The sequence below is a fragment of the Botryllus schlosseri genome, chromosome 3 (genome assembly GCF_051294905.1).
Source record: "Botryllus schlosseri isolate E-star chromosome 3, Bs_hap1, whole genome shotgun sequence".
In the NCBI taxonomy this organism is placed as follows: domain Eukaryota; kingdom Metazoa; phylum Chordata; class Ascidiacea; order Stolidobranchia; family Styelidae; genus Botryllus; species Botryllus schlosseri.
In genome coordinates this window covers 23,891,510-23,918,200 of record NC_137238.1, presented here as the reverse complement: position 1 = coordinate 23,918,200, position 26,691 = coordinate 23,891,510, and the positions used below count along the sequence as shown (strand labels likewise).

At 40.6% G+C, this 26,691-nt stretch overlaps 3 protein-coding genes and 1 long non-coding RNA gene across 8 annotated transcripts; 1 reads left to right on the top strand and 3 right to left on the bottom strand.

Moving 5' to 3' along the window:
* Positions 1-8,294: 8,294 nt before the first annotated feature.
* On the bottom strand, positions 8,295-10,912 carry LOC145435410 (uncharacterized). Its single transcript, XM_080312685.1, has 6 exons — positions 10,728-10,912; positions 10,473-10,667; positions 10,203-10,406; positions 10,014-10,146; positions 9,877-9,956; positions 8,295-8,543 (listed from the first exon to the last, which is right to left on the bottom strand). The coding sequence occupies exons 2-6, from the start codon at positions 10,614-10,616 to the stop codon at positions 8,295-8,297; spliced, it is 810 nt and encodes a 269-aa protein (XP_080168811.1). The 5' UTR covers positions 10,617-10,667; positions 10,728-10,912.
* Positions 10,913-12,568: 1,656 nt separating this feature from the next.
* LOC145436145 (uncharacterized) lies at positions 12,569-16,891 on the bottom strand. 4 transcript variants are annotated; one of them, XR_013914191.1, is made up of 7 exons: positions 16,767-16,891; positions 16,630-16,704; positions 16,278-16,574; positions 15,148-15,319; positions 14,288-14,376; positions 12,678-12,982; positions 12,569-12,628 (listed from the first exon to the last, which is right to left on the bottom strand). XR_013914191.1 is itself a non-coding variant. In XM_080313430.1 (6 exons), the coding sequence occupies exons 2-6, from the start codon at positions 16,681-16,683 to the stop codon at positions 12,797-12,799; spliced, it is 798 nt and encodes a 265-aa protein (XP_080169556.1). In that variant the 5' UTR covers positions 16,684-16,704; positions 16,767-16,891; the 3' UTR covers positions 12,569-12,796. The 4 variants fall into 4 exon arrangements, 3 of the variants coding, with proteins under 3 accessions (XP_080169556.1, XP_080169558.1, XP_080169557.1); XM_080313430.1 differs by having other exon boundaries at positions 12,569-12,982; XM_080313432.1 differs by having other exon boundaries at positions 12,569-12,982; positions 16,636-16,704.
* A 3,200-nt stretch (positions 16,892-20,091) lies between these two features.
* On the bottom strand, positions 20,092-22,374 carry LOC145436144 (uncharacterized). Its single transcript, XR_013914190.1, has 3 exons — positions 21,135-22,374; positions 20,288-20,436; positions 20,092-20,212 (listed from the first exon to the last, which is right to left on the bottom strand). It is a non-coding gene; the product is annotated as an uncharacterized LOC145436144 (long non-coding RNA).
* Positions 22,375-23,388: 1,014 nt separating this feature from the next.
* Positions 23,389-25,070, top strand: LOC145436143 (myb/SANT-like DNA-binding domain-containing protein 3). Of its 2 annotated transcripts, XM_080313429.1 has the most exons (5): positions 23,389-23,833; positions 24,096-24,212; positions 24,281-24,492; positions 24,560-24,664; positions 24,812-25,070. In XM_080313429.1, the coding sequence occupies exons 1-3, from the start codon at positions 23,470-23,472 to the stop codon at positions 24,379-24,381; spliced, it is 582 nt and encodes a 193-aa protein (XP_080169555.1). In that variant the 5' UTR covers positions 23,389-23,469; the 3' UTR covers positions 24,382-24,492; positions 24,560-24,664; positions 24,812-25,070. The 2 variants fall into 2 exon arrangements, with proteins under 2 accessions (XP_080169555.1, XP_080169553.1); XM_080313427.1 differs by having other exon boundaries at positions 23,390-23,833; positions 24,281-24,664.
* Positions 25,071-26,691: the final 1,621 nt, after the last annotated feature.

The window sequence follows — 26,691 nt, the reverse complement described above, 5'->3', positions numbered from 1 at the left end:
AAGCCAGTGTGCGTGCCATCAAGGCGTTATAGCGCTGCAGATACATCCTTCATCGAATCCGAAGTTGACAGCTGTCGAAAGACGGAATTATAAAACCAAGTAGTTCACCATGGCGCGCTCAGCCATTGGTCGTAACCAATCAAGAATCCGGTAAAAAGCGAATGTGCATAGATTATTCGCAAACTGTGAACTGGTTTACTGTACTCGATGCCTACCCGTTACCTAGCATAGAGGACATCGTACAAAAACTGGCAAAATACAAAGTATTTTCAACCATTGATTTGAAGAGCGCGTATCACCAATTGGAGCTACGAGAGTCCGATAAAGCGCCTACCGCTTTTGAAGCCGTCGGTCGATTGTGGGAGTTCAATCGGTTGCCGTTCGGGGTCACGAACGGTGTACCCGCATTTCAACGAACTATGGACGCGATTGTCGATTCGGACAAGCTGACAGATACGTTTCCATACCTTGATAATGCCACTGTCGAAGGCCAGTCACAGTCGGAACACGATAAAAATGTTGAGCGCCTGCTGAATGCGTTGAGTGCTAGAAACATGACTCTCAACCACAATAAGACCATTTCATTTGCCGCAGAGGTGGATATATTAGGATACCGCGTTGGTCGTGGTGTCATAAAACCTGATCCGGAGCGATTGAAACCATTGCGTGAATTGCCTCCGCCTACAAACAAAAAAGCTCTGAAGAGGGCGTCGGGATTATTTGCCTATTACGCAAAGTGAATACCGGCGTTCTCGACAAAATTGCAAGTTTGATCAACTGTGTCGATTTTCCATTCAACGCGAAGTGCTTGAATGATTTCAATGCATTGAAAAGGGGCGTGGAGGACGCCGCTTTACAAGCGATCGATGACGACGAGCTCTTTGTGGTGGAGTGTGATGCCTCCGATGTAGAAGTGTCGGCGACGTTGAATCAGGGTGGCCGACCTATTGCTTTCATATCCCGCACGCTCAACAATAGTGAAAAGCACTACCCTGCTGTCGAGAAAGAGGCGACCGCTATTATCGAAGCAGTGAGGAAATGGCAGCACTTTTTGGCAGGACGAAGATTTACATTGATCACGGATCAGGAAGCTGTTTCGTTCATGTTCGATATGCGAAAGCGGTCGAAAATCAAGAACAATAAGATTCAGTGTTGGCGCCTAGAATTGGCGCAGTTCACGTACGATATTCGATATCGGCCAGGACCGAGTCACCCTGACCCGAGCCCATTGTTTGTCCATTTCCACGTGTAATCTCGAATAACTGCATCGAGAGCTATGTCATCCGGGAGTCACCCGGCTTCTTCATGTTGTTCGTTCGCAGAACTTCCCCTACTCAACTTCTGATGTGGAAAGAGTATGCTCTACCTGTCAAGTGTGTGCCGAAATCAAGCCTCGGTTTTATCGCCGAGAACAGGGTGTCCTGATCAAGTCTACAAAACCGTTTGAGCGTTTAAACATGGATTTCAAAGGTCCCCTGCCATCGAACATTGGTAACAGATATATACCAGTAGTGGTCGACGAGTTTTCACGATTTCCATTTTGCTTCGCTTGTCCAAATATGCGGTCATCAACTGTTATTAAATGTCTTGATGAGCTATTTGCTCTTTGTGGTACGCCTAATTACATTCATTCAGATCGTGGTAGTTCGTTCATGTCTCGCGAAATCAAAGATTACCTGCTCTGTAAGGGCGTTGCAAGCAGCCATTCTACCGCTTATCATCCGACCGGAAATGCTCAAGTCGAACGCTATAATGGGATTTTGTGGAAAGCGATCCGATTATACCTTCTATCACACGAGTTACCCGTCGAATCCTGGGAGCTAGCTTTACCTCGTGTATTGCTTGCTTTGTACTGGTACAAATTCTACTCCGCATGAACTGTTTTTGGTTTCAATCGCAGGTTACCCAGCGGAAAGACCCTTCCGACTTGGTTATCCCAACCTGGTCCTGAGTTCCTGAAACGTCACGTCCGTTCGAATAAAAACGACGATTTCGTGGAGGAAGTGGAACTGTTGAACGCCAAACCGTTGTAAGCGAACGTTCGCCACGTCGACGGAAGAGAAAGAAACGTTGCAATAACCGATATTGCCCCGTGTCCTCGTCCGCAAGTTCCGGAGGAAAGTCCGGTTGCGCCAGAGCTCCCCAATGCCATCGAGGGTTGAAACCTCGTTACCCAGAAGGATGAAGAGCCGTCAAAAGAAGCGGAAAACTCTCCTTTCCGTTCAAACGAATGCAAGTTGTACCTCGTCGCTCCTCTAGAATAACACGAATTGTCCCGCCGAATAGATACGGACAACCAGTGCCCACCGATACTATTTCATACAAATCCAAAGTTTTCGACATCAATAATTTCGCTCCCGTTGGTTGGAATTGAGCCAACTTTTGTGAACATCGTTTCTATAGCCAACCGAACCGTTCCATCTGGTGAACAGAAAATATAAACATATTTTTATTCACTTTGTTATAATAAATAAAAAAAACTTTATTCTCCTGTAGCAATGTGGCTACTGATTAGGATTGAACCAAATTTTGTTTGCAGGATTTAGTTAGGTAACCTAACATTTTTATCATGTAGCCAGTAGAATTAGAGAAAAAAGTCATTTTCGAGCACGCCTACTGTACACACTATACCATCGCTGGACTGCACAATCGCGTCTGTGTTAGCTTGGTGCTCACGATATTATCGCTGGCCTACACAATCGCATCTGCAATAGGCCTGGTACGAAAGATATCATCGCCTGCCTAACCATCGCGTATCGGAGCTAGCATGCGGTGGATCCTATCTCTCGATGGCTTGGAGGCAATATGGCGTTAATTGTATACTGATTAGCGATTTTGATTAAAGACTGACATCGCGAAACTGAATAAAATCGAATGTTCGCGAACATGTACGTGCATGCATGCGTAATTGATTCCCGCAGATACTTGATTCGAAAAAAAAAATCGAAACCCTTTCATTTTATTTCAACCTGCACCTTATTTTTGGCCTTATTATGAATTTCTCAAGGGAGTATTAGAGCGAGGTAACATGTCGGCATCAATTCCAGTATCAGCTACTCATCCTTGTAGTACTGTAAACCTAAACAGAAGGACGGTCCAAAAGGAATGCAAAGTCTTTGAAGATTCTGGGAAACGAACTGCCAAACTTTAGACTCACTACGAAGCGCTCATTACCATTCAACCCATTTCTGTGGAAGCAGAAAGAGTATTCAATGCATGTGGTTTGTGGACTAGTTGTTATTGAACTCCGGTCCCGTCTACAGGATACTACAAACGATGCATTGCGATTATGAGGAGGGCGTTGCAGAAGCAGTGAACATTAAATTAACGTGATTATTCTCGTATTCGCACGTACTGCGCGTGTACGTAGATGTACAATAGCACTGTGCAATGATTTTACGATTCATTTTTTCATGCAAACCTCGTTGAAATCGATTGTCTCATTTAGCAGATATCGTCCGGGTAACAGGCTAGTTAAATTCCAAATATACGGATATATCCGTTATCCAGATGGTGAAATTATTGATATCCGAACTAACCCTAGCTGTGATAAACAACAATAAAATGACTTTTCTTGACAATAACAGCATACTATTTATGTAGACATTGGGAAGACTTTTATTATTTCAAAGCAGATTCTGTAGTTGCATTTCTTGAAATGCGCGGTCGTGTATTGAAATCCGCGCCATTGACTTGATGTGCACGAGTGTCGAAAATCCATTTCTACAAAGATGGTGGCAAATGTAATAATAACGAGTAATACATCCGACGACACCTTTGCGTATGATTGCAACATATATGACATCAAAATTGAGAAAAAGATTTTTTGTTGGGCATAAAACGTTCGACCTAGTCATTTCTAACTAGCAGCTCATATCGAAGTTATTCTGAAGTAGCGGTTATGTCTATCACAGATAAAAATGGATCTTTGCAAACAATTTTTTCCCAAAATCCCAACAAAACGTCTCTAAACAGCAATATGTGTAGGCTATTGGCAATTAAAATGAGTTGACGCAATAAAATATTTCATCTCAGAAGGTGATTCTGTCTATGTGAGTCACGAAGATTTAGCAGTGGTCAAGCGAAACCGCCGTTCGAATTCTCTAATTAAAAAAATACAAATTAAGGTATCAACTATTTTGCAAATTTGAAGGTTTCGCAGATCCCTGAAAATGCTTCGCGGGCCCCCTGTTGAACACCACTGTTTTTTGGGGTCAAGAAAGTGGCGCATCAAGGGGTTATTAGAGGGGATCATATCCTAAATCCTAAAAAATGCTAATAAAAGGTGCGGAATAATTGCTCATCACTTGGGGAAAAACATCGGTCAAATCTAAACCGTCGAGTTCGAAGAGATGTTGGGATAATTACAAAAGCGAAGTTGATCTCGCGTCCGCATGTAATATCATAATTCGCTGAACGTAACATCACACAAGATGAAATCTCTGATTGCACAACGCGTTGATACTATTATCATTATTCAGACTTCAGAGGATAAGTGGACATGGCGACGCCTGTATGGCGATGCAGTTTTCAACTATTGTTTTCCTGACCATCGGCACGAAATGGAACTTGCGTTCCCAAATTCAAATTAAAACCAGCCCTCCAAATCAACATTCCCAATTATTAGGTAGCTTGTTTGCACTGCTGGTGGAATGTAGGCTTATAGCAGCGCAACGTTATGTTGTCATAAAATAAATTAGGAATTAGGTAGAAAAGTTTACCAAATAAATCACCTAACAATAATGTCCATGGCTGCAGGTATTATTCTATTTTGGGGAAATAATTGAACTGTATGTGACTGCCAGAAGAACAATTTAGGTATGTAGATTGTACACCCATGGCTGGTTTAGCTCGCGCATGCTGTATGGATTCCTTGGGAAGCCACCTAATTGTAAAAAAGCGTGTTGGGAAGAATAAAGAGTAGATTCACACGTTTACTGCCGTCTATTATTGTTGTTTCGCATTAAAATATACATCTCAATTGCCTCAAGTTTTGAATAATGTCACATTACTTTGATTGAGATAAAATTAAAACACGTAGCTTGCAAAAGATTCCCGACTCCTGTAGCTTTAAGCTTTAGTATCGCATGCCCAAATATCGGGCATCGGCATGATTAGTGCAAACGTCACAACATCACAACGGTGGTTACTCAGAAAATTTTGCTCACGCGACGAGTCCCATATACGCTAACATGTGTCCTTTGCTTAGACGTTTCCAGGTTAAGCACCGCTGGTATGAAGTCGTTTATAACTAAAAATATGGGCGCCTACTTCTGCATTTGTACGGCTGTAAAATTGTAATTCAAATTAGCATGTCGCAAGCAGACTTCTTCGGATCAATATATTTTAAGAAATCTTCGCCAGGAAACGAATTTCGCCACGGTAACAATCGTTTTGATACAGTTCGTTAAACATGTATGATGAAGGGGCTGCTTGCCTTTTTGTTAATCGAGTAATATGCTGGAAACACTACCGTTCGTATAACTATACATACAAAGTTTATCATTACAGTTCCTCTCTGGTGTGCTCTGAATTAGGATACGCATTTGGGTTAGCGCAGGAAAGTCAGAGTTTATGTAGACTGCGTCAATGTTGCTTTTGTTCAGTTTTCGTGGTGTTTGTACATCATCTGCTGGTTCATTGTAGACCAGTCCGATACCCGTGTTCCTATATTTCTGAACTGTCGAGTTATAGCACATACCCTCTTTCTTTTGCGTAATGGGCTTTAGTAAGACACAGCTTACGCAGATCGAGAGGTGATGAGGAGCCTAAAGAATATAGATAAAGTTACAGCATTTTGGTAGGAATTCTCCAATCGACCTCGGTCAGAGTCGGATATACGCAACACATTGGTTTAAATCGCTGTAAGATTGCGATAACCACAATAATCTCCTCAATTAAAAGGGACTGAAATGTGGAATCGTGTCCGCTTCACTTCCCATCGGAGAAGTGTCACACCCAAATGGTGGTACTCAAAAACAGAACCTGGCTCAGAGGTAAATCGCAGGTAATAATCCTACTTGCATAGTTGCATATGTATACCTTTCAAGCATCATTTGTATTAAATGTTGTGTTTGATTCAAACCAGCGGTTCTCAACCTTTTTGGACATGCGCCCCCCTTGGCGATGGTCCAAAAAGTTGCGCCCCCCTGACCCCCTCCCCCCCTCGCCACTACACTTATCGTCATGTCAATAAGGCCACATCATATATTACAGAGGTAGGCAACCTTTTTGCTTATCATGGCCACATTTCGATTACTTATGTAGCCGTACATAAGCCGGGCATAGCCGTAATGAACTACCTGGACGCAAAATGCCTATGTTTATCTGTCCATATCCATTCCCGGTGACTCCGGACTATTCTACTTTTTACAACTGCCTATTGTACGCACGGAAATTGCGACTGGCAATGTTATGAATAGGCAGGGTTGTAATGACTCGAGTCATGACTCGACTCGAGTCAGACTCGAGTCACGTTTTTTTTGTGACTCGACTTGACTCGAGTCATTTTCTTGAAATGGGAAAATTACTCGACTCGACTCGAGTCAATATTTGGATTGACTCGACTTGTACTCGAGTCATTACGCAGGACTCGACCCAAGTCAATGACTCGGCTAGCGGTACGCGTACCACAGGTTGGGAACCACTGGGATATACAGATGCGGGGTTTTCCTAAGGCGAGAAATTACTTCCAAACAGCTCAAGTTGGGCTTATAACAATGTCTTCTAAATTATCACATCAAGCCGTTTCCACTTTCCTAGTCATCATCGTCTATCTTTATAGTAGCCCGTGCCCCACTGCCCCTATATGGTGTTTCACTTCCTTACTGTGATATTATTGGGAAGTTTCAAATTCATTTTGTTGGTGAAACGAAAAATTTTCTGAACGCGCCTGAAGATCATATATGTATCTCATATAAGATCTAGAATGGGATGGCGATTCAAATTAGCTAAACTTATAGTGGGGATCGTGCAAACCATTGAAAATGAATGGTTCGCGTGAACAACAACATTTCTGAAAGATTGTATGTGAGTGCGAATCTCAAAATCCAATGTCGTGGGCCGGACGCCATTTCAACTTCGCACTTTTGGACGGGACGAACAATTTTGGGACAAACAGGACAACGAGACAAACAATGCGTTTTTATGAGTTGCATTTGTGTAGACTAGTATTAAATGAGCATACTCGTAATAGCTCCTTCGACGTTCTAAGCCACTTCGTTTCAAATTCTTTCTTCTTCGATTCAAAAGACATATTATACATGACAATATAAGCAAATATCTCATTTCTCCATGATTTTCCTTGACAGATTCATGACAAGCAGACCATAAAAGCCTCCGCTAACACACACAGGCATTCACCAGCTAATCCTAATTCAGATATATCTTCTGGTCAGTACAAGGCCCGGTATCAGTCACAATATTGCATCGGTGTATGGATAGTACGACGTTACCATGGCATTTATAACCGCAGTAAATTTAGGATTATTGCCGCTGGTAGTTCCAGCAGTTCCAGTCATTTCAAGTTCATGAACTTAATTTTTCTCGGGCGACTTCACGCTCTCTTCAGTTGTTTCGACGCCCCTTACTGATTTACACAGAATGTTTGCGATTAATCTGTTGTGGCCTATAAAACATTTCTGGTATAGTCGCTGGGTCAGGCTAAACATGCTATCCCTGCTATTTCAAAATGTGTGATACCCTATTCGATTTTTTAAATTCACAGGTTGTAGTATACGGAACGGCACTAAAGGCGACGAGCATCAATCGATCGATCAACTTTGTGCAATGGTAATAAATAAAAATGTCTTCAAATGTGACAACGCAAGTGAAATGTGGTCCGGATTTGTCGCAGAAAAAGTATTGTCGGTCGTGGGTAGAAACAACGTAAAATTTTGGACATGATAGTAGGACCGACAGCAAAATTTAGCTTTCGGTACCGAAACTATACATAGTGATCTCACATTCGAGATTCGATACCATGGAATTCATATTCTGAAGTTGTCGTTCGATACAATTTCTGTTCGTTCGCTTTCAAAAGAGCACTAGGGTTTTTGTACAGGATGAGTAGGAGGATATCTATATCCAGTAATATAAATCGAGCCCACCACCGATAAGGTCGGCACCTTCAATAAATGCCGTAGCTGCTTATTATTGTTAGTATCTTCCGCTTACTCGTTGACTATCGCTAATATACAAGAAATGGAATTACATGTCTTCGATTGCAATATTAAGCATAGTAGTAAACGCGAACCGACAGAAGCTCTTATTAATTAGGAAATGCCTTTCTAATGCTAAGCACCTGTTCGACTCGTGGAGCAGTGGCATGCGGTCATGCGAGGCAAGTGAGAGGCAATGCAATGCAATGTGTTATTCACACTGCTCTCGAACTGGATATTAAATACCCAATGCAGGGATAGAATGATAGCCAAAGCATATGCAAAATTTACAACGTCATTAATCTTAATCCCATCAAAGGGTACCGTCCATATCTTTTTCCCCGTGTCCAAATGTATGATTGGGTTTGGTGATTCCGAATCATCCTGAAAGAAAGGTACATCTGTATATTGAAAGGCAATGAGAGTAGTACGACTACGAGAGTTAATTTTTATCAAACAGGTGTAATTGGTCCAACAATGACGAGTACAGCACTTACTAACACACTGGTTCTCAACCGGTATGCCGCGACACAATAGTGTGCAATTTATGTCTCGCAAGGGTGCTTCAAGAGATTTCTTCTACATTAGGAAATTATGCGCGAAATACTTCCAGTCTTTATACAGCAAATGATCATTAATCTAAATCGGCTCTATCTGACAAATCAAAATTGCTGTCATGCCCAATGTTCCCTCTAAGCTGCGCACAAAAAATTCGAAGTGATAACTTTTTTTTTCGTGGTTACGTACTGTTGTCCAAGTAACCGCGCAGTGAGTGTGTGCTGACTCGTAAAAATTAAAGGGAACATTGGTCCCGCCCGCAATCAATACCCCGCTCGAATTCGCTTTACTCGGCATATCCTCATCGTCTTCCTAATTACCAGCGAGAAATGAACCCACTTGGAAGAGACGGTCCCGTTCAAAAATTTGACGAACATAGCCATCCACATTGCGATTGTTAGGTAGCGTATCAGTACTGCCGTTAAAATGTAGGCGCGAAGTGCAACGTAACGTTATGTTACAGGTGCCGAATATGAGAATTGAAAAGTATAGTTGATCAAATTATATCAGCTAACAAATTTCCCCGTCCCAGTTTGTTGGAACTATAATTGAGCTGCAGGTGGCTGCCAATAGAACTACAGCAGTGGTTCTCAACCGGTGTGCTGTGAGAGATTTCTTCTAAACTTTGAAATTATGTGCAAAATAATTCTAGGATGTAGGAAATGATCAGTACTACATAAGACTCGATTTGAAGTTTGTACATATGACAAAACGAAATTGCTGTCATGCCATCGTGTGCTCAAAAGACTGAATTCAGCAGACATGACGCCGCCTGTGTGACAATGCAGTATTCTGGCAGTTTACAGAGGCGTCAAAAAATGTTGCGAACCACTGTGCTAGTGTGCCGCAAACTATTTTCAATTTTCAACGGGTGCCGCAAGGTCAAAAAGGTTGAGAACCACTGAACTACAATATTGAGGTATTGCTATCCTCTCACGTATTACACGATCTGCGAGGAAATGCGTTAGGCATCCATGTATACGCCTCTGTATTTGGTAGCGATCGTGTTTGGCCTCTTCAAAGCAATGGTTAATTACATTGCCAAAGCGGAAGTGGGCTGAGCTTATTGTCTAACTAATATATCGAACTCTTGGCTTATAATGATCGCAGCAAGGTTATATTCATAGTAATGCAATGACGGTATGTATTTGGTACGAACCTGATCTATACCCAAAAATTTGTCGTATGACTCTTTGAACATTGCAGGTATACCGACCATCCAATTCATTTTCACAGAATCTGAAAAAAATTCTTATTTTGAGACATCCAATAATTTGTATTCTTGAAGCATCGTACCCATCACAGCTGTAATGCTGGTTGGCACGCGACTCCAGTTTATTTTTGTCGCGTGCTGAGAGAATATTGCTTTTTCTTGGATATTGTCCAGTATATTCAGACCATTGTTTATGATCTTCATCTCCTCCAATAGCTGAAACATCAACAATTACCAGTAAACAGAAATCGAACAAATAATATTTTTCTTACCCAATATGATTCTCTCAGAAGCGGATAAACCATAAGAATTTCAGCAGTTGGCATGCAGGCTTCTATGTCAGACCGGCGACCTTTAAAGGTGGCTTTCATGGATTTCAATAGCTCTCCCTTCGCTGGGCTTGACGAACTCGATTCCGACAATATGAATGCCTTGTGTTCAGCTGAACTATTATCATTGGTCAACGATTCTATTTCCTGAAATTTTTAATTGATATGAATCAGTGGTTCTCAACCTTGAGGTTCCCTTGAAATAGCAGTTACTTCGTCCGCAACATCAGAACTTCTGGGTTTCTTGCATCGTGGGCTTGCCGTAGGCGATTCTTCAGCAGGAAGCCGTCTCCGCGGGCCAGTCCGTCCGAACTTTTTTCTGTTTGCTAGGAGAACCGGGTCGTCTGTGTCTTTCATTTTCCGATGCTTGTTATATATTTTGTCGTTGAGTCTCGTTATCCATGAGTGCTAAAATGTATCGAATTTGACAGAGTGTGATATTTCCACACTGCAAGCCTCAAAACTTACATATGGCGGAAGAAAATTATCTTCATCAGCCGTAACTAATTTCAGAATTGGATATTTCCGAATTAGAGCTGAACATGCCTCTTTTCTCGCATGCGTTGGCGGAGAAAGTCTGAACAAAAAGTTCACGTATATAATCAACCTGATTGCACTAAAATTGGTACACAGTGAGTTGGGCTGTGGAAGTAACAGAGCTGAACTGTAGTAAAACATCTGAGGCAAAGCATCTGAAGGGAGCACAAAGCCACAATCGACGGGAATTATTTTGCGCCCCGTGCGATTTGCCCCACAACTCATAATTAATTATTGCCGCATATAATTCGAATTTAACATTTGAAAATTTTCTCAGCAATAGCCATAACCTTCCTTGCCATCAGACTATCCGTGTCCATGTCTGATAACCGCTGCACTAGTATATAGATCACTAGAACAGCCATTTTCTGCACCCGAGCTGAACTTGCCTGTGTTCTTGATACGAGGGCGGATAATGTCGTAATGGAAGTTTACATGTTTTATGTTATTAAAATCAACGTAAATGCGCCAAATATCAGTTCGGCACTCAGCGCTCAGCCCGGTGTGAGCATGTAGGTTATAGTAGTCACAAGTCACAATGTGCTTCGGGAAATAGTACCTAATAACACTGATGGGTAGTGAGTAATGAAATACTTATAATTTTTCAAATAAGTTGAGGTAGCGTTGGTACAACTTTGTGTCTCTTTCCGAGTGAAACAGCATGAAATAACCATCACAGTCACAATCAATTTTCGAAGATTTTAACTCATTTGTAGCGTCATTATCAGTCATTTTCCATTAGTCGTGAATAGGCATCTTGCAATTTCGAAAGCAGTCAGTACCGATTGACAGCTAAAATCTTGTTAAACGTTCACCAAACATATATCTTACAAAATACTTACTCGACTACATCTGTTCATTTTCTTCCGCAGTATAGAGGCTACGAGATCAGTCATGATTGATGGAACATTGTTGCGTTGTTCTGACTTTTGCAGACCACAGGGTAGGCCTACATCTCCAGCACTTTGACATATCACCCGCAAGATAAAATTGTGCTGAATTCTACACCATCAAGTATATCCGATGGCAGAGTATCTTACCAATCTTGTGTCATTAATAGATTCACAATGCTGACACATCAATTGGAATTACACAGACCATATACAAGGCAAATCTGTCACTTTTGAAGCATCTGTAACACAAATATGCCAAGTAATTAATCAACTAGACCTGTGAGGCCGAAATTTACCTGAATTTGAATTTCTCTTCAAATTCAATTTTAACTGGCCGTCGTTGGAATCAGCCATCCCAGACAACATCTTAGTAACAGTAACCAATGCTGACATCGTCTACTTCATGGAATACGTCCGCTATAGCAAACAGGACTAATTCTATTATTCTGCAAAGTCACCAAATCACATATAATTTTTCTACGTACCAATCTCTTGGCTGCAGTTATCAATTGAGCACGACTGCACAAGAATATATAGGCTACCCAGCAAACACAAAACTTATTAAAGATATTTTTTAAACATCTTCCATGAGTTCAAAAGATGTCCTTCAATGAAGTGCAAAATATATACATTTGTCGACAGAAATGGATATATATAAGACGTCCTGTAGGACATCCTCAAAGATATCCTGATAGACATCCTCAAAGATATCCTGATAAACATCCTCAAAGATATCCTGATAAACATCCTCAGCGATATCCTATAAGATATTTTTTGTACAATTCGACCCTGTGTGACCCTGAACCCTGGTTGGCTAAACCTGCTATATGCTGCACTTCACACATGAACGAATACGAATCCTCAGTTTTACAAATCATGTATGGCTTTTTGTTCTGTATTGTACCAGTTCAAAATACAAAAAAATGCACTGGACTTGACCTCGACGAAGACAGTTCAAAATGCAAAAAAAAAATGCACTTGACTAGACCTCGACGAAAAATTGGAATAAAAATGGATGAAGAATGAAGGTAAAATAATAGTCCCTGACATAACATACGTTAGCAAGAGGTAGGCCTTTTTGTTCAGAAGGAAAACTAATTGCCAATTTTAAAAATCAGCATGTATATGGCTTTCTGTTCTGTATGAAATCAGTACAAAACACGAAAAAAAACATGGATGAAGAAAATACGTTAGCAAGAATTGGGCCTTGATACAGAACTGTGCAATCACTTCAGCCAATACTTCTGCCTCCTCGATAACAGTCTTGCTCCTGCATTCTCCTTTATCGTCGTCCTATAACATAAATGAATTGATTACTTTGATTGATTAGCAGTAGAGCAATAGTCATTATATGTGTTTGTTTGTGAGTAATGTGGGACGGTCATGTCAAGTCACATTCATCCAAGGATTCCGAACCGTCTTTAGGAAGTCACGACGAACTTGGTGGAGTGTGACAGCCAAGTCAAACTTTACCATCTACTTCGACGAAATTGTCGATTTAACTCTGCGCGCCAAATTTGGCTCAATTCCAACATATAGAAGCTAATAAACCAGGGGTTCTCAGCCATGTTTTGGCCGTGGCCCATTTTCGGGTTTGAAAATGTTCTCGAGACCCATCTCTTACCACAGAGTGGAGTCGTAGTCCTTTTTAATGTGTGGTAATCGCCACCACCAATTTGCATATTTCTCTATTATGAGCACCTTTTTATCTTACTAATCATATTTAAATGTAGACCTACAGGGACAAAAAATCTACTTCAACAAACGACAAACAAAGTAATTTTGGGTTCAGTCGAGCTCCCCTAATTGGGTGTTTGAAGTGTGATGGCCCTGGAAGATCGTATAACTCATCGTTATCGTTCTGGGCCAGCTTCAAACATTTCTTTGGTGAACGGGATACTATAGCTAGCTGTAAAATGTACCTAATATATATACCAGCGAAGTTTCAAATCCCTAATTTTGTATCTCAATGATTTGACATCTACACGCTGGAATTGAGCCATATTTGCCATACATCTTGTTCGCCACCGAATTAGCCGACCCGATGCTCCCTCTAATTTTTGACGAGTCTGCACACACTCACCAACTCACAGTAGTGCATAACGACTAAAAAAAATGACATCACTTCAGATTTTTTGTGCGCAGAGACCAACTAAGCACTGTGCAATTGCGCACGTGCGCAGTGCAGCTTAGAGGGAACATGGGTCAGGCAATAGCAATCTGAGCCCCCCACGCGGTACGAATGCGACCAGTTGAGGATGAACTTGCTTCCCGTGTAGAAATGTGAATTGAAAGGAGTTTGAAATGAGTGACGGATTATTGGCAAAAAAGTTTTGGAGACATTGGTTCCACCGCTAAATCTGAGCAAGTGTAACGAGATGATCAAAAATTTATGCAAGCAAGACCAACAATTTTGACAAAATTAAATGACTATAAATTTTTTTTAAATTACATCACGTCAAAGTTTTTTAACCACTGGTATAGTGTTCTGAAGATGAATGGTAGCGGCCCTGGAGGTAGCAACGATTCACTTACTGTCAAATGATATGATAAAGAACGCAGCTGTCGCACAGACGTCAGATTCATAAACAAAATTACCTTGCAAGCTCCAATAACAGTTAGAAATCGTCCCACTTTGGTTGTAATTGTTGTACTCTCGGCCGTAGGATTAGCCACTTTACATGCTCCTTCAAAGATAATATAAGTTGATCAGGGGCTGCATTACAAAACAATGCGGCAAATCGGAATCTCCGCCAGCGGTAACAATCCCTCTCGAATGTGATCACCCCATAGTGTCAAAATTGGTATTTCAAAACATTCCAGACTCAACACCGAGTTGCGCAATCATCGCACTTGTTTGTGATTTTGCCATGTCGGCAATGTCAGTAGAAGATGACTTCAAACGAGGGCTTATAATAGGCTTACCATATTTTGGAAATGTAAAAAGAGGACACTTTTTCAGAAATTTCAGACATGCAAAACTGGAGACCGGTAAATTTTTCCCACTTCGTGATCGGTTGACTAAAAAAAAAAAAAAAAAGGTCATCACTTCCGCTCAGAGCTCGAATTTAACGTTTTTCTCTCCACATTGCCAGGAAAGAAAAAAAAGGTCTTCTTTTCGCTCAGAGCTAAAATCACCGCTTTTCCTTCCGAAATACCCGCCGGAGCCTTCTGCGCTAATTTCGGCAAAAAAGAGGACAAAATCTCGAAAAAGAGGACAAAAGGGCGTCCTCCGAGGACACTTTCAAGAAAGTCAAAAAAGAGGACAAATCCTCTTAAAAGAGGACGTATGGTAAGCCTAGCTTATAAGGCTGTGTGGTCAGCAACGATTTGCAATTTAGCTGCGATGATCTTTCACAAGAAGGGAAAGCAAAATACTTTAACTCTGTAAAAATGCTCTCGAAGGCATTGTTATCGAGGGTTTTGTAATCTCGATTGTAATATCAGTAACAACTTACGTGTAATAGTCTTGTAAAGATTAAAATTTTGAAAACTTCTTTTTTGTCCATTTTTGCTTCTTTGACCCTTTAGGCTGAACAATTGCCACACATCTTTTACAGCTATGCTTGTCATGATATTTCTGACCGTTGAAGCCAATTGTTCACCGTGAAGTCCTTTCAAAGCAGATACCTGTAGTACAAAATACAAATGGCTCTGCAATACGATAGTGGTGTGTACCAGAATGAAAAATAACTAGATCAGCCCAAAAAATAAGTAGGGTTTCGAATTCACTAATATAGCATCAATTCATCATGGTAAAGTACATGCATAAATGACGATTATACCCCCAAACCCCCCTCTGGCTACGCGCCTGCATAAACATCAAATAACTTGATGGAACGTTGATCTTGACGAGAGGTTAGATCAGGGTGGGCAACTTCTCCAGTCGGCAGGCCGGATATAGGAAAATTAAGTACTTGGGCATCGGATTGCTGAATCGATGCATTATTCGTCCATTTATCCACAAGGAATATATCGTATTTAATGAATGTATTTTAACGACAACAATGTCACTTCAAAGCCATTTCTCGCCGATAATGGCGAATACAATGTGGATTTGAGAATAACATTGTCATGTAGGCAATCTCGATACTGAATTCATGCGGCCTGCGTCCTCTACCAAATTCGAAAAGTGGCCTGCAACCCATTTTGAGTTGGCGCCCCTGGCATAAGCGGTGCCTTACAAAAACCTAGAAGTGTGCCGTGCTACAAGTCGGCGGTCACGGAATCAAAAATAGGAAATATCAGCCTGCTGACCGTTGTAGTCGACAAAAATCATGATTACCACAGACCACATTAGGTTTGATTGCATCGTCAATGCCGATAATGAAAGTCTTCTCGCTTCAACGAACTTACGCGTAAGCTCCACTCTCGCAACGCTGCGCATACACTTATAATATAACAACATAGTCACTAAAATTTGACGTAGTAAGGAATTAGTGAGGAATCTCGGCAAACTGGGGCGGGGCATTATCATGTAGGACAGAAAACTGTCGGCGGGCCGGACAAAATCACTTCGCGGGCCGTATGCTGCCTGCCCCTGGGTTAGATACCCCGGCTAAGTTTGCTCTAATCGACAAAATCATACCAGTTCAGATTTCTTGCAATCGCCCTCAGTCAAGTTCTTTTCCAGTCGTTCCAGCTGAGATACGGTTTGACAGGGGTTTTCAATAAGATCTTCAAGCAAGATTGGGGCTGTTGTACTGTGTTTATTTTTTGAGTCGTTGATGATGTGACCTTTAATTAGATCCATCATCTGGTTCATCTGCTTGGAGCTGAGGTCCATCATGTGGTTCATCTGCAACTTGATGTCTTTACGCATCAGAGAAATATATAGAGTGGTCACTGTGTGCAGATGTTGGAGTTGATGAAGAACATGGAGAAGCTAAAAAATTATTTGAATTCAAGAAAACTGGATTGATCATATGCGATAAACTTACCATTACTTTGTGATAGGCCTTGTTGTTGACAGTCAGAATTTTGCAGTTCAACATTGCTTACAAATGAAGGATCGTCTGGAAAATAGAGCGACTCTATTGCTTAAATTCGAGAACGAATCAAAGTGTTAGGAGCTCACTGCATTCGTTGATTCCCTGCAACTGGCCGCTACATTCGATGTTGGGATCATGCTGTTCTTGAACACTCTCCTCACTTGATGATGGCAAACTTGCATTTGAAGCATCATTAACAAGAGCACTCTTGGGTAAGTCCATATCAGATCAACCAAAAAAATGGATTTGGTCACCACCGTAGTTTCAGATTTTGCTGAAATTTAGCTTAAAGCAGGCGCGTAGCCAGAGGGGGGGTTTTGGGGGTCGGTACCCCCTCCTTTAGAAGCGTGAAACCCCCTTCTTAAACGCGAAACCCCTTTCTTTCGAAATGATCGTTCTGACGCTAATGGTCGGTTGCAATTCAATAATTCGTATTATCAGTGTTGAGTGCGGCCAATTAGCGAAAGGCGTGTAGCCAATTAGCGTCCGTGCGCGATGCACTGCGCAACGAAACGCGACACGATCATCCGCTGAGATGATTGCGAAATTCGGTCATTCATTGCCGCGTGCTCGGCAATAGTTGCTAGCCTGATTTGTCGCGTCTCCAACAAGCCTAGTTCCGCTGGCTTGAATAATCTCATCTGCTATAGGCCCGGTGTGCACGATATCATCGCTGACCTACACAACAGCATCTGCAAGCGGCCTAGTATACGAAATATATCGCTAGCCTAGCTACCGCGTCTCGGGCCTACCATGCTTTGGCTCATATTTCCCGATGGCTCGGATAAAATGGTCGTTAAGTATATGCTGATTACCGATTGTGATTAAAGAGTGACATCTCGAAACTGAATTACATCGTATGTGTGCAAACATATGCGACGCATGCGTACGTACATGCGTAATTGATTTCCGTTAATACTTGAACATAACCATCAAAAGCTGTGTGTCAAGGCTAAAAAGAGATAAGGTTTGAACCACCTGAAATCGGCGTCATTATAGCCCGTATTCCATAAAAACTCGTACATTTTGAATTGCGCAAATCGTCAAAGACACTATGTAAGACGTAAGACTCATTCCTAAGCGCGCGTATTTAGTTGTTCGACACATTGATAAGCGCACGATATTATTGGTTGGCCTACACAATCGCATCTGCAATAGGCCTAATACGAAAGATATATATTATAGAATAGATCATCGCTAGCCTAACTCCATCGCTAGCCTAACTATCGCGTCTCGGGCCTAGCATGGTTTGGCTCGTATCTCTCGATGGCTTGGAGACCACGCCGTTGATTGTATGCTGATTAGCGATTGTGATTAAATAGTGACATCGCGAAACTGAAAGACATCGAATGTCCGTAAACAAGTGCGACGCGTGCGTAATATATCTCCGCTAATACTTAAACATAACCATCAGAATATGTGTATCGACTTGAGTTATAAAATAGGACAGGTTTGAAGCACCTGAAATCGGCGTCATTATGGCACATATTCCCAAAAATCTCGGACATTTCGACTTGCGCAAATAGTCGACGAGGCTGCGTTGATGAGCGCGCGTATTTAATTGTTCGACCCTTTGATAAGCGCAGGTATTTAATTGTTGACGACAGATCAAGGAGTCGCTAATTAACAGTACTTCCGGACTCGTCGACAAGCTTATCAAACGCGTATAATCGCGAACACGAGGAGATTGTATAATGTATAATCGTCATTTACGGATGTACTTAACCCTAATGAATTGACGCTATATTATATTAAGTAAATTCGCAAAACATCGAAACCCCGCCCTTATATTTTAAAACCCCTTCCTTATTTTTCGGCTGGCTACGCGCCTGGCTCAAAGCATCATCAAGTATATCTGACTAAATCACAATTGATTTGAAATGAATTACTTGAGTAATTTTAAAGTTATCGCATGATGAAAAACATGCTTTTCATGCCCATTCAACCGTGAAATTGTAGGGCTGTTTTTAAGTATATTTGGAATTGTCTGTAAATGGGCTACTTTGACCTTAGAATGTTGTTCACTTTGTTATGTTTTACAAATTGATCTATTCTATCATTCATGTGCGAAATTAATGATTTTTGGTGCACGGCCCAGAATTTAGCTCAAGTTGAAAGACGGTGCCTCTGGAAATCACTCAAGCATGACAATATTTCAGGAGTGTCCATCTAATTTCTGTCTACATGAACAAAGTTATGAAGGGTGGCAAATGAAAGCTGTTGCAACACAGATTCCTTAGAAAACAAGTTTTTATGTAATATTTACTTACAAAGTTTTGAAAACAGGGTATATTTCAGGTCATGAAAATGTAGTGATTTTCCTAAAAAATGATGTTCGATATTCTAGTTGCTGTGTTACCTTGAGACAAACTCCAGCATGTTACTCATTTTCTCGAAATTCTTTGTTCTAACAGCTCTCATATGACACCATTTACAAAAATTTTGAAGCAGACAGAAATGAGAGAGAGACCCTTGAAATATTCTTGTTACGCTTCAGTGGTTTTTGGAGTTAATGAGTGATATTTTGGGATATCAACCAAAAATCAGTAATTTTTGTCATGTATGATAGAATAGATCAATTTATACAACATAATAAATAGAACAACTCTCTAATTGTCAAAATAGCTTATTTACAGAAAATTTCAAATCAGCCTAAAAAATTACTTGATTTTCGCAGTTGGATGAGCATAAAAAGCTTGATTTTATCATGCAATAACTTGAAAACTACTTATGAATTTCATTTAAAATAAATTGACATTTACTTAGATGTACTTCATGGTGTTTTGAGCGAAATTTCAGAGAGATCTGAAACTTAAGAGATACCCAATCCCTCTTTTGTTTAATCTCAAATTGAATTACCCCATGGATTCAGAAGGATTTATGTAAAGTTAATTTAGAGGTACTATCAGTCAAATATTAGTTAGCAAAACATGTCAGCCATGTTCCTCTCCAAACAAGCTTTCATATGACATGTTACTTTCCAATTTTCGTGTAGACAGAATTACGCTAGATATAATTGAAGTTCATGTTACGCATGAACGATTTTGAAAAATGCCGGTTTATGATGTGGGTTTTAACCCTTGACCCCATTTGATTAATTGACAATTTTCCCTTCAATAGCAAGAGTTTCTTCTATTTTATCATTAGACACCATAATCCACTCTCAAGTACTTGACTATGCTGGTTTATAAACGTTACTGTAACAGGTAATGTAAAACTGATTGAACTTCATGGTTGGGTGAGCACAGAATGGCCATTTTTAAAAATGCGATAACTTTGTGATGGGTTGACCAATTTTGACAAAATTAAGTTTGCTGCAGTCAGAACTGGATACTAGATTTACCCCTCCATTTTCATTGCAATCTGAGGACCCAGTGGTGACAAGAGTGGTTGATTTGACATGGACTTACCCTCTTGCTTGTCACACTTTCATCGCCAGAATCAGGAGGTGACCGCACTCTTGGAGTTGGTATAGGCATGCCTTGTGTCTGAATACTTGGATTACGTTTTTTCTTTGAAGAAACAGCATCATCTACAAAGTATGAAAGTTATACATATGTCACTTCTGCATATAACATATTAGGCAGAATAACAGTGTAGGCTATACCTTGATTATCAGATGACATGGACTTGTCAAAAAATCTTTTGGCGGCTGACGTTTTCGGTTAGGCCGTTGTAGGTCCTTATCTGAAGCGGAGGGCAAACTACTATTGTCTGCAACTGCCCTCATATCACGAAAGGCCTTGACCCATAAATCTAAAACAGATGGATAATATAGATGGTAAGTTTCCAGATTTATCAAACTACTGGATTTGTAAACAGCGCAACTAGATCTAGAATTACTCAAATTTGAAAACTCGCACAAACTTGAAAAAACGATATTGTATCGCACACGCAAACATAGAACTGCTAATGAAATACTGTACGCAAGTAACTGTATACAATATACATAGCTTAGTGGTTCCCAACCTTTTTCGGTGTCAGGGCCAAATTTAGAATTTCAGAGTATATAGTTGGGGCCGCACGAATTCGTGACTGCTTTAGATCAATAAAAAGTTAACCAAATAGAGTAAAATCGAGGAGAACTGCTGCTGGGTTTTGCCTCAGCGTATTCAACCGTGAGTCACGTGTTGTACATCTATTCGTAGATTAGTTATCAATACCTATATACAGTAGTGACATAACGTTAGCACTCTACTCAGAACTTTTCTGCAATCCTAATTAACAACTCCAGACTCCAAGCTAAGCAAGAGAATTTTATAAATATAAATTTTATTTTATATCATAAATCGATTTCTTTAAATTTTTGTGGGGGACGCAAGACGGCTAGCTCGAGGCCGCGGTTGGGAATCACTGGTATAGCTACATGCTAGTCTCATTTTTGTCATGATTCAAGTCATCCCAACACTGGTACTGAGTAACGGTAAACCTTCACAAATTATGAGTTGACTTACCAGATGAGCATTTGATACGTATTTTGTACGGAGTCCAATTGCCCGTGTCATATTTCACTTGATGATCATGAAACGATCCATCCCGTCAAATCGGCGGTTCTAGCTCGCTTGAACCGTAGCCACTTTTTCTGGTACTGCCTACGTCTGTGCTCTCCCCGTCTTATTTTATATCTGGGCATTACCACGTTGTAGCTGAGCTCCCACTACACTATTATAGACAAAAGTACAAGAACATTCGATCACCATGAATGATTTTAGCGACCACCATCTGATGATATTATATAATCCAGCACTGTCACAATAGCTTATATGATATTCGCAAAAGTGCAAACCAAGTTCTATACTTTGTGACATTATACCATACACTATATACCTATGGTTCGTATCAAGCATATATAAATTACCATCTACAGTTCAGTTTTCAGTAATCCTCTGAAGGAATATGGTTGGTTGAGCCTTAATTTACCACGATTAATTCCAGAACGGAACTAAACCTAACATACGACTGCGTAGCTGTAAGCCTCCATTACGAGAGCGCTTTGTCTGGCTGTCTGCCAGTATTTCGCGCCGAAACTTATGTGAACTCGCAAGGGAGAAATGGCCTCTCGTTTACACTCCGGATTAGAAGCCGGAGTCGTAGCAGGATTTCATCCGGACTGGATGCGGATTCTGAATTTATTTCGACAGTCGGATTTTGGCAACATTCTTAATTATAATCTTAAATACGATATCATGATTTTGGCAGAAGTTTTTTGGACGCAGAACCGGAAATTCTCCAGCCGGATTCTGCGGACTTTCAAATTTCCTTCCAAAATTTGGGAACCGACCAATTCCAATCAAATACAACCCAACCACCGAAAGCAGCAGAGGTGGCGGAGCGTGAGGCTGCGGGCTAATATTATATTTAATTTTAGTCTGCAAAATTGCAAGAAAGAGCGTGACACTAGGTGGAACATACGGTAGTGACACAGGTGATTAATCGCCCCATGAGAGTAAAAGTTCAATATAATCTGCTGTACATTTATAAACACCACTCTACCATAATAGGAAGCAATAATCGAATTTGATATTCCTAACAAATATATTTTCAGCATTCGACAAAATTTGGCCAAGAAAAGTTGTGGTTCAGCACAAGGTATGCACATAGCAATTTACAACGTAGCTACGTTGCAAATTGCTATGGTATGCACAGGATACGATTTGGACTTGACTGGACAAGAACAAGATATATTTAAGTCGTGCTTCAGCACAAGGTATGGACAAGATATGATTTGGACTAGACTGGACAAGAACAAGATATATTGATGTCGTGCTTCAGCACAAGGTATGGACAAGATATGATTTGGACTTGACTGGACAAGAACAAGATATATTGATGTCGTGCTTCAGCACACAAGGTATGGACAAGATATGATTTGGACTTGACTGGACAAGAAAAAGATATAGTTAATTCGTGCTTCAGCACAAGGTATGGACAAGATACGATTTGGACTTGACTGGACAAGAACAAGATATATTTAAGTCGTGCTTCAGCACAAGGTTTGCACAAAGATATGATTTGAACATGACTGGAGATGAAAAAGATATATTTAAGTCGTGCTTCAGCACAAAGCATGCACAAGATATGATTTGAACCTGGATGGACAAGAAAAAGATATCCTGACAGGTTCAAAAGACATCTAGTGTTTGCTGGGTATATAATATAGCCATCGCAGCGGTGTAATCCCTTTCAGGGTCGGGTGCACGGATGCTGATTAGCCACTAACTAGTGATTAGTAACGTTAATTTCTGAAATTATACTGCACAGATTGTAATTAAAGTTAATCAAGTGTTAAAATTTAATCAACCTCGGCAGCTAGATTAAGGTCCTGATTAGTCTTTGCGGGTATAGCTACTGCTGTATAGTATCGGTAGTTTGCTACCCTCATTGTAGCCCGGAAGCCTGCAGTGCTGGCTATATGCTATGGTTTTCAATATAGAAAGTGAATGGCTGTCATGATCAAGTGAGAAGTGGGCTATTTTATTTTGTGGGTCGTACATTAGCCAGGATTTCTCCACAGAGCGAACCGATGGGAATAAAGCTATTTAACCATTTGCATGGCGCAAATGATGATAATTTGCTTGCCGGAAAATGATGATGGTGTTTAGTACCGGTAAAGTGATAACCATGTCCAGTTTGTCCATCCATGTCTATCAATCATTTGATGTGACACAGATTTTCTCTTCGGGAATCGGTAAATATCGGTAGCCGGTTCATATCCAGTCTTCGGTGCCTGATAATGTTTGACTTGGGTTTATTTGGTGCTGTTACACTGCTCTATTACTGATGTGAGTAATGATCATGATTACATTGCTCAGTCTACAGGTTTCTAAAATGGCTGTGAAGCGAGGAGAAAACTATTCAAAGTTAGAAAAACATTTGATAGTAGAATTGGCTGAAAGTTATTCTAAAATTATTGAGAGCAAAGCAACAGATGGCAAGACTAGTAAGCAAAAAGAGAACTGCTGGATTGAAATTGCTGAAAATTTCAACTCTCGGACAACTGGCTGCAAGCGGACACACCGTCAGCTGCAAAACCTGTGGCGTAATTTGAAGCAGAAGACCAAAAAGGATTTCGCGAAACAAAGGCAATGCGCTTTCAAAACCGGAGGAGGACCCTCACCTCCTGAGTTGGACGAGATGTCCAAGAAAATACTTAGTAAGATTCATATTTTATAGTTTAGTTTGTTACTGTACTACAGTGGTTGTATCGAGCCTATAGTTGAGAACAGATATCATGAGTTAATTACAACAGATTATCAATCAAAAAATTCTACAGCTGACAGGTGATGTGAAAGTTTTCCTATAACTACGTCCCATAGTAAATTTTTATTCCGGATCTAGCCCGAACAGATCTAGAAAGTGTGGGATGTGCTTTCCAGAGAACGATATCACAAAGTTATATTGCTGTTCATTTCCAGGCATCATTCCGTCACAGATAGAACCACTGCAAAATCCATATGACTTTGATGCAGAGAAAGTACCGGAATTCGGTAATGAGCCCGATAAACAGGATCAACTTATTGACATATTATTCAGTGGGTATTCAGTTCACATATTTGTATGTGATGAGTATTTACATTGATACTTACCAATTGTTTTGCAGCACAAATACCAGATGATGAACCTATAGGTGAGCAGAGGCCTTTTAGTTGCAATTGGAATAGTTACAGCAGACGAAGATACTGCCACATCCTTATGATCTAAGCAGGTTACAGATTCGAAAGCTTCTGACAGGATCTTTGTTTGTTTTAACAGAAAGTGAGACAAACAGATGTGATGTGCCAGAAACATCCAACAATAATTGCAGCAATTTCGGTGTGTGTGCAGCAGAGACATTTCAATTTTAATGAACCTCAGCATTTTCAATCTATCGTTTATTCAGGCAGCATTATTAGTGATGATAGTGAAAACATCGCGCATGCAGCAGCGTCTACTCCAATTGTGAAGGCGCGGAAAAGACCGTGGATAGATAATCCTAAACTTGAAGGTTTGTTGCAAATTTTACCTGCACGTAATCAAATGGTTATGGTGCTTTCAACGGTGTTGATAGAATGCCACAGTAGACAAGGATTTTCCCATTGCCTGCATATACGTTGTCATACATGATCTTTCATATGTGCCTATTTCAGTACAGGCTTGTCCAGTCAGATCCATGCAATGAATGCAAAGGAGCATTCAATGAGGATGGATCTATATCGCTTCCAAATGGAAAATGCTGTACTGCAACGTCGTAATGAAGAGAAGAAGATGGAAATGGCAGAGGAACTATACCGCTTGAAAAAAAATAAATATGCCAATGTGTGACTGGTTGACTTAAAAATAGGCCTACCATCCCAAACCTTGCCCAACTTTGCTAATATTTCGACTGCAATTCTTTGTTTATTAACAACTGACTAATATTTCGACTGCAATTCTTTGTTTATTAACAACTGAAACCCAAATATTTGTCGGCTGGTAATAGGTAGCGAGTTGTTCACAGAATTGAAAACATTGTATATTAACAATCGTATCACAAAATATGACAGCATGAGATAAGAAAGACCGTTTAATGTACCATTCCAGATGGTACACAAACTCCTGTTGACAAAGCTTATCACGTTCCAGTTACGTAAAATGACAGGACACTATTTCGTTGCGTTTGGCTCTACCTGAAATAGTACTAGTACTATCTGGCGTATGCCCAAAATCTCTCTCGAGTGTATTTATCACATCAGCAACGTTATCTGAGAGCTGCATAATGTCGCTTAGGTCTTCGTGTCGGCGAATGCACAAGTTGTGGATGCACGCAGTAGCAACAATTATCACGAGCGAGTTATCTAATCTGGTGCGCAGTGGAATCATCAAGCATTGAAACCTTTGCTTCCATACACCAAACGCTCTTTCAATTTTAATGCGGGTAGATATATGGGATCTATTATAACGTCTCTCAGCGACGGATTGAGGATTTGGGAGCGGAGTCATCAGATTTTGCAACAGTGGGTATCCACTGTCACCAAGAAGCAGTTTGTTCGTTCGTGACAGATACACAGGAAGTGGGCTGGATTCAAATATCCTGCTGTCATGAGTCGATCCTGGCCACCTTGCGACAATGTGCGTGAATTCCATTGTAGAATTGCAAACAACTTGTACATTTACAGAGAAATAACCTTTTCGATTCCTGAATAACTCTGCGTTAGGTCCACCAGGTGATCTAATTGGTATATGTGTACCATCTATGAGTCCAATTACCTCGGGAAACTGATGCTCCCTATGAAATGCCATCTGTTCTAAATTGATTTGATGCTGCGTGTTTGGAAAGTTTATAAATTTTTGCTTTCTTTTAGCAATTGCTTTTGACACCTGGTGAACAATTCTGCACACTGACGTCCTATCCATTTGCAGTAAGTCTCCGTCAGTCCTCTGAAAATGTCCTGAAGAATAGAACCGTAGGGTTGCAAGTAGTCGGTAGATGGGAGGAATAGGATGGCTCCTTTTGCAGTCGTATTGAAGGTCGTCTTTTATTATCTCCAAGAGTACCATGAAGGAATCCTTGGACACGCGATAACGATGTACAAACTCTCCGCTTGATAGGTGCTCCACTGGATTACTCCGGTCGCTAACGATACGCCTTGGTATACTCCTGTTGTTCAAATTGTAGAGCAGCATGATCGAATCGAGATGATAGTCCATGGTAAAGTGGTTTGATGCCCAATAAACTACCATAAACAGACTACCGTATTGGTACTTTGGTAGGGTGCTGATATAGTAAGCAGAAGCAGCTATGAAATATTCCTGTCAACAATGGCATTAGCAGGCATTAATTTAAAATTTAGACAATGAAGATAACCATGTCTACGTTTTGGATAATGCACTAAACGGCAGCTATCGTTTATCAAGCAACAAACGCCCGAAACTTATGCGTAGGATGTTTTGAAAGCAGTGCAAAACAACCGTTCCGGTTCGTCAGCTCAGATAAATGCGTCAGTCATGCGTCATTTACGTGGCTAATCATAGATTAATTAATTACTAGTCAAT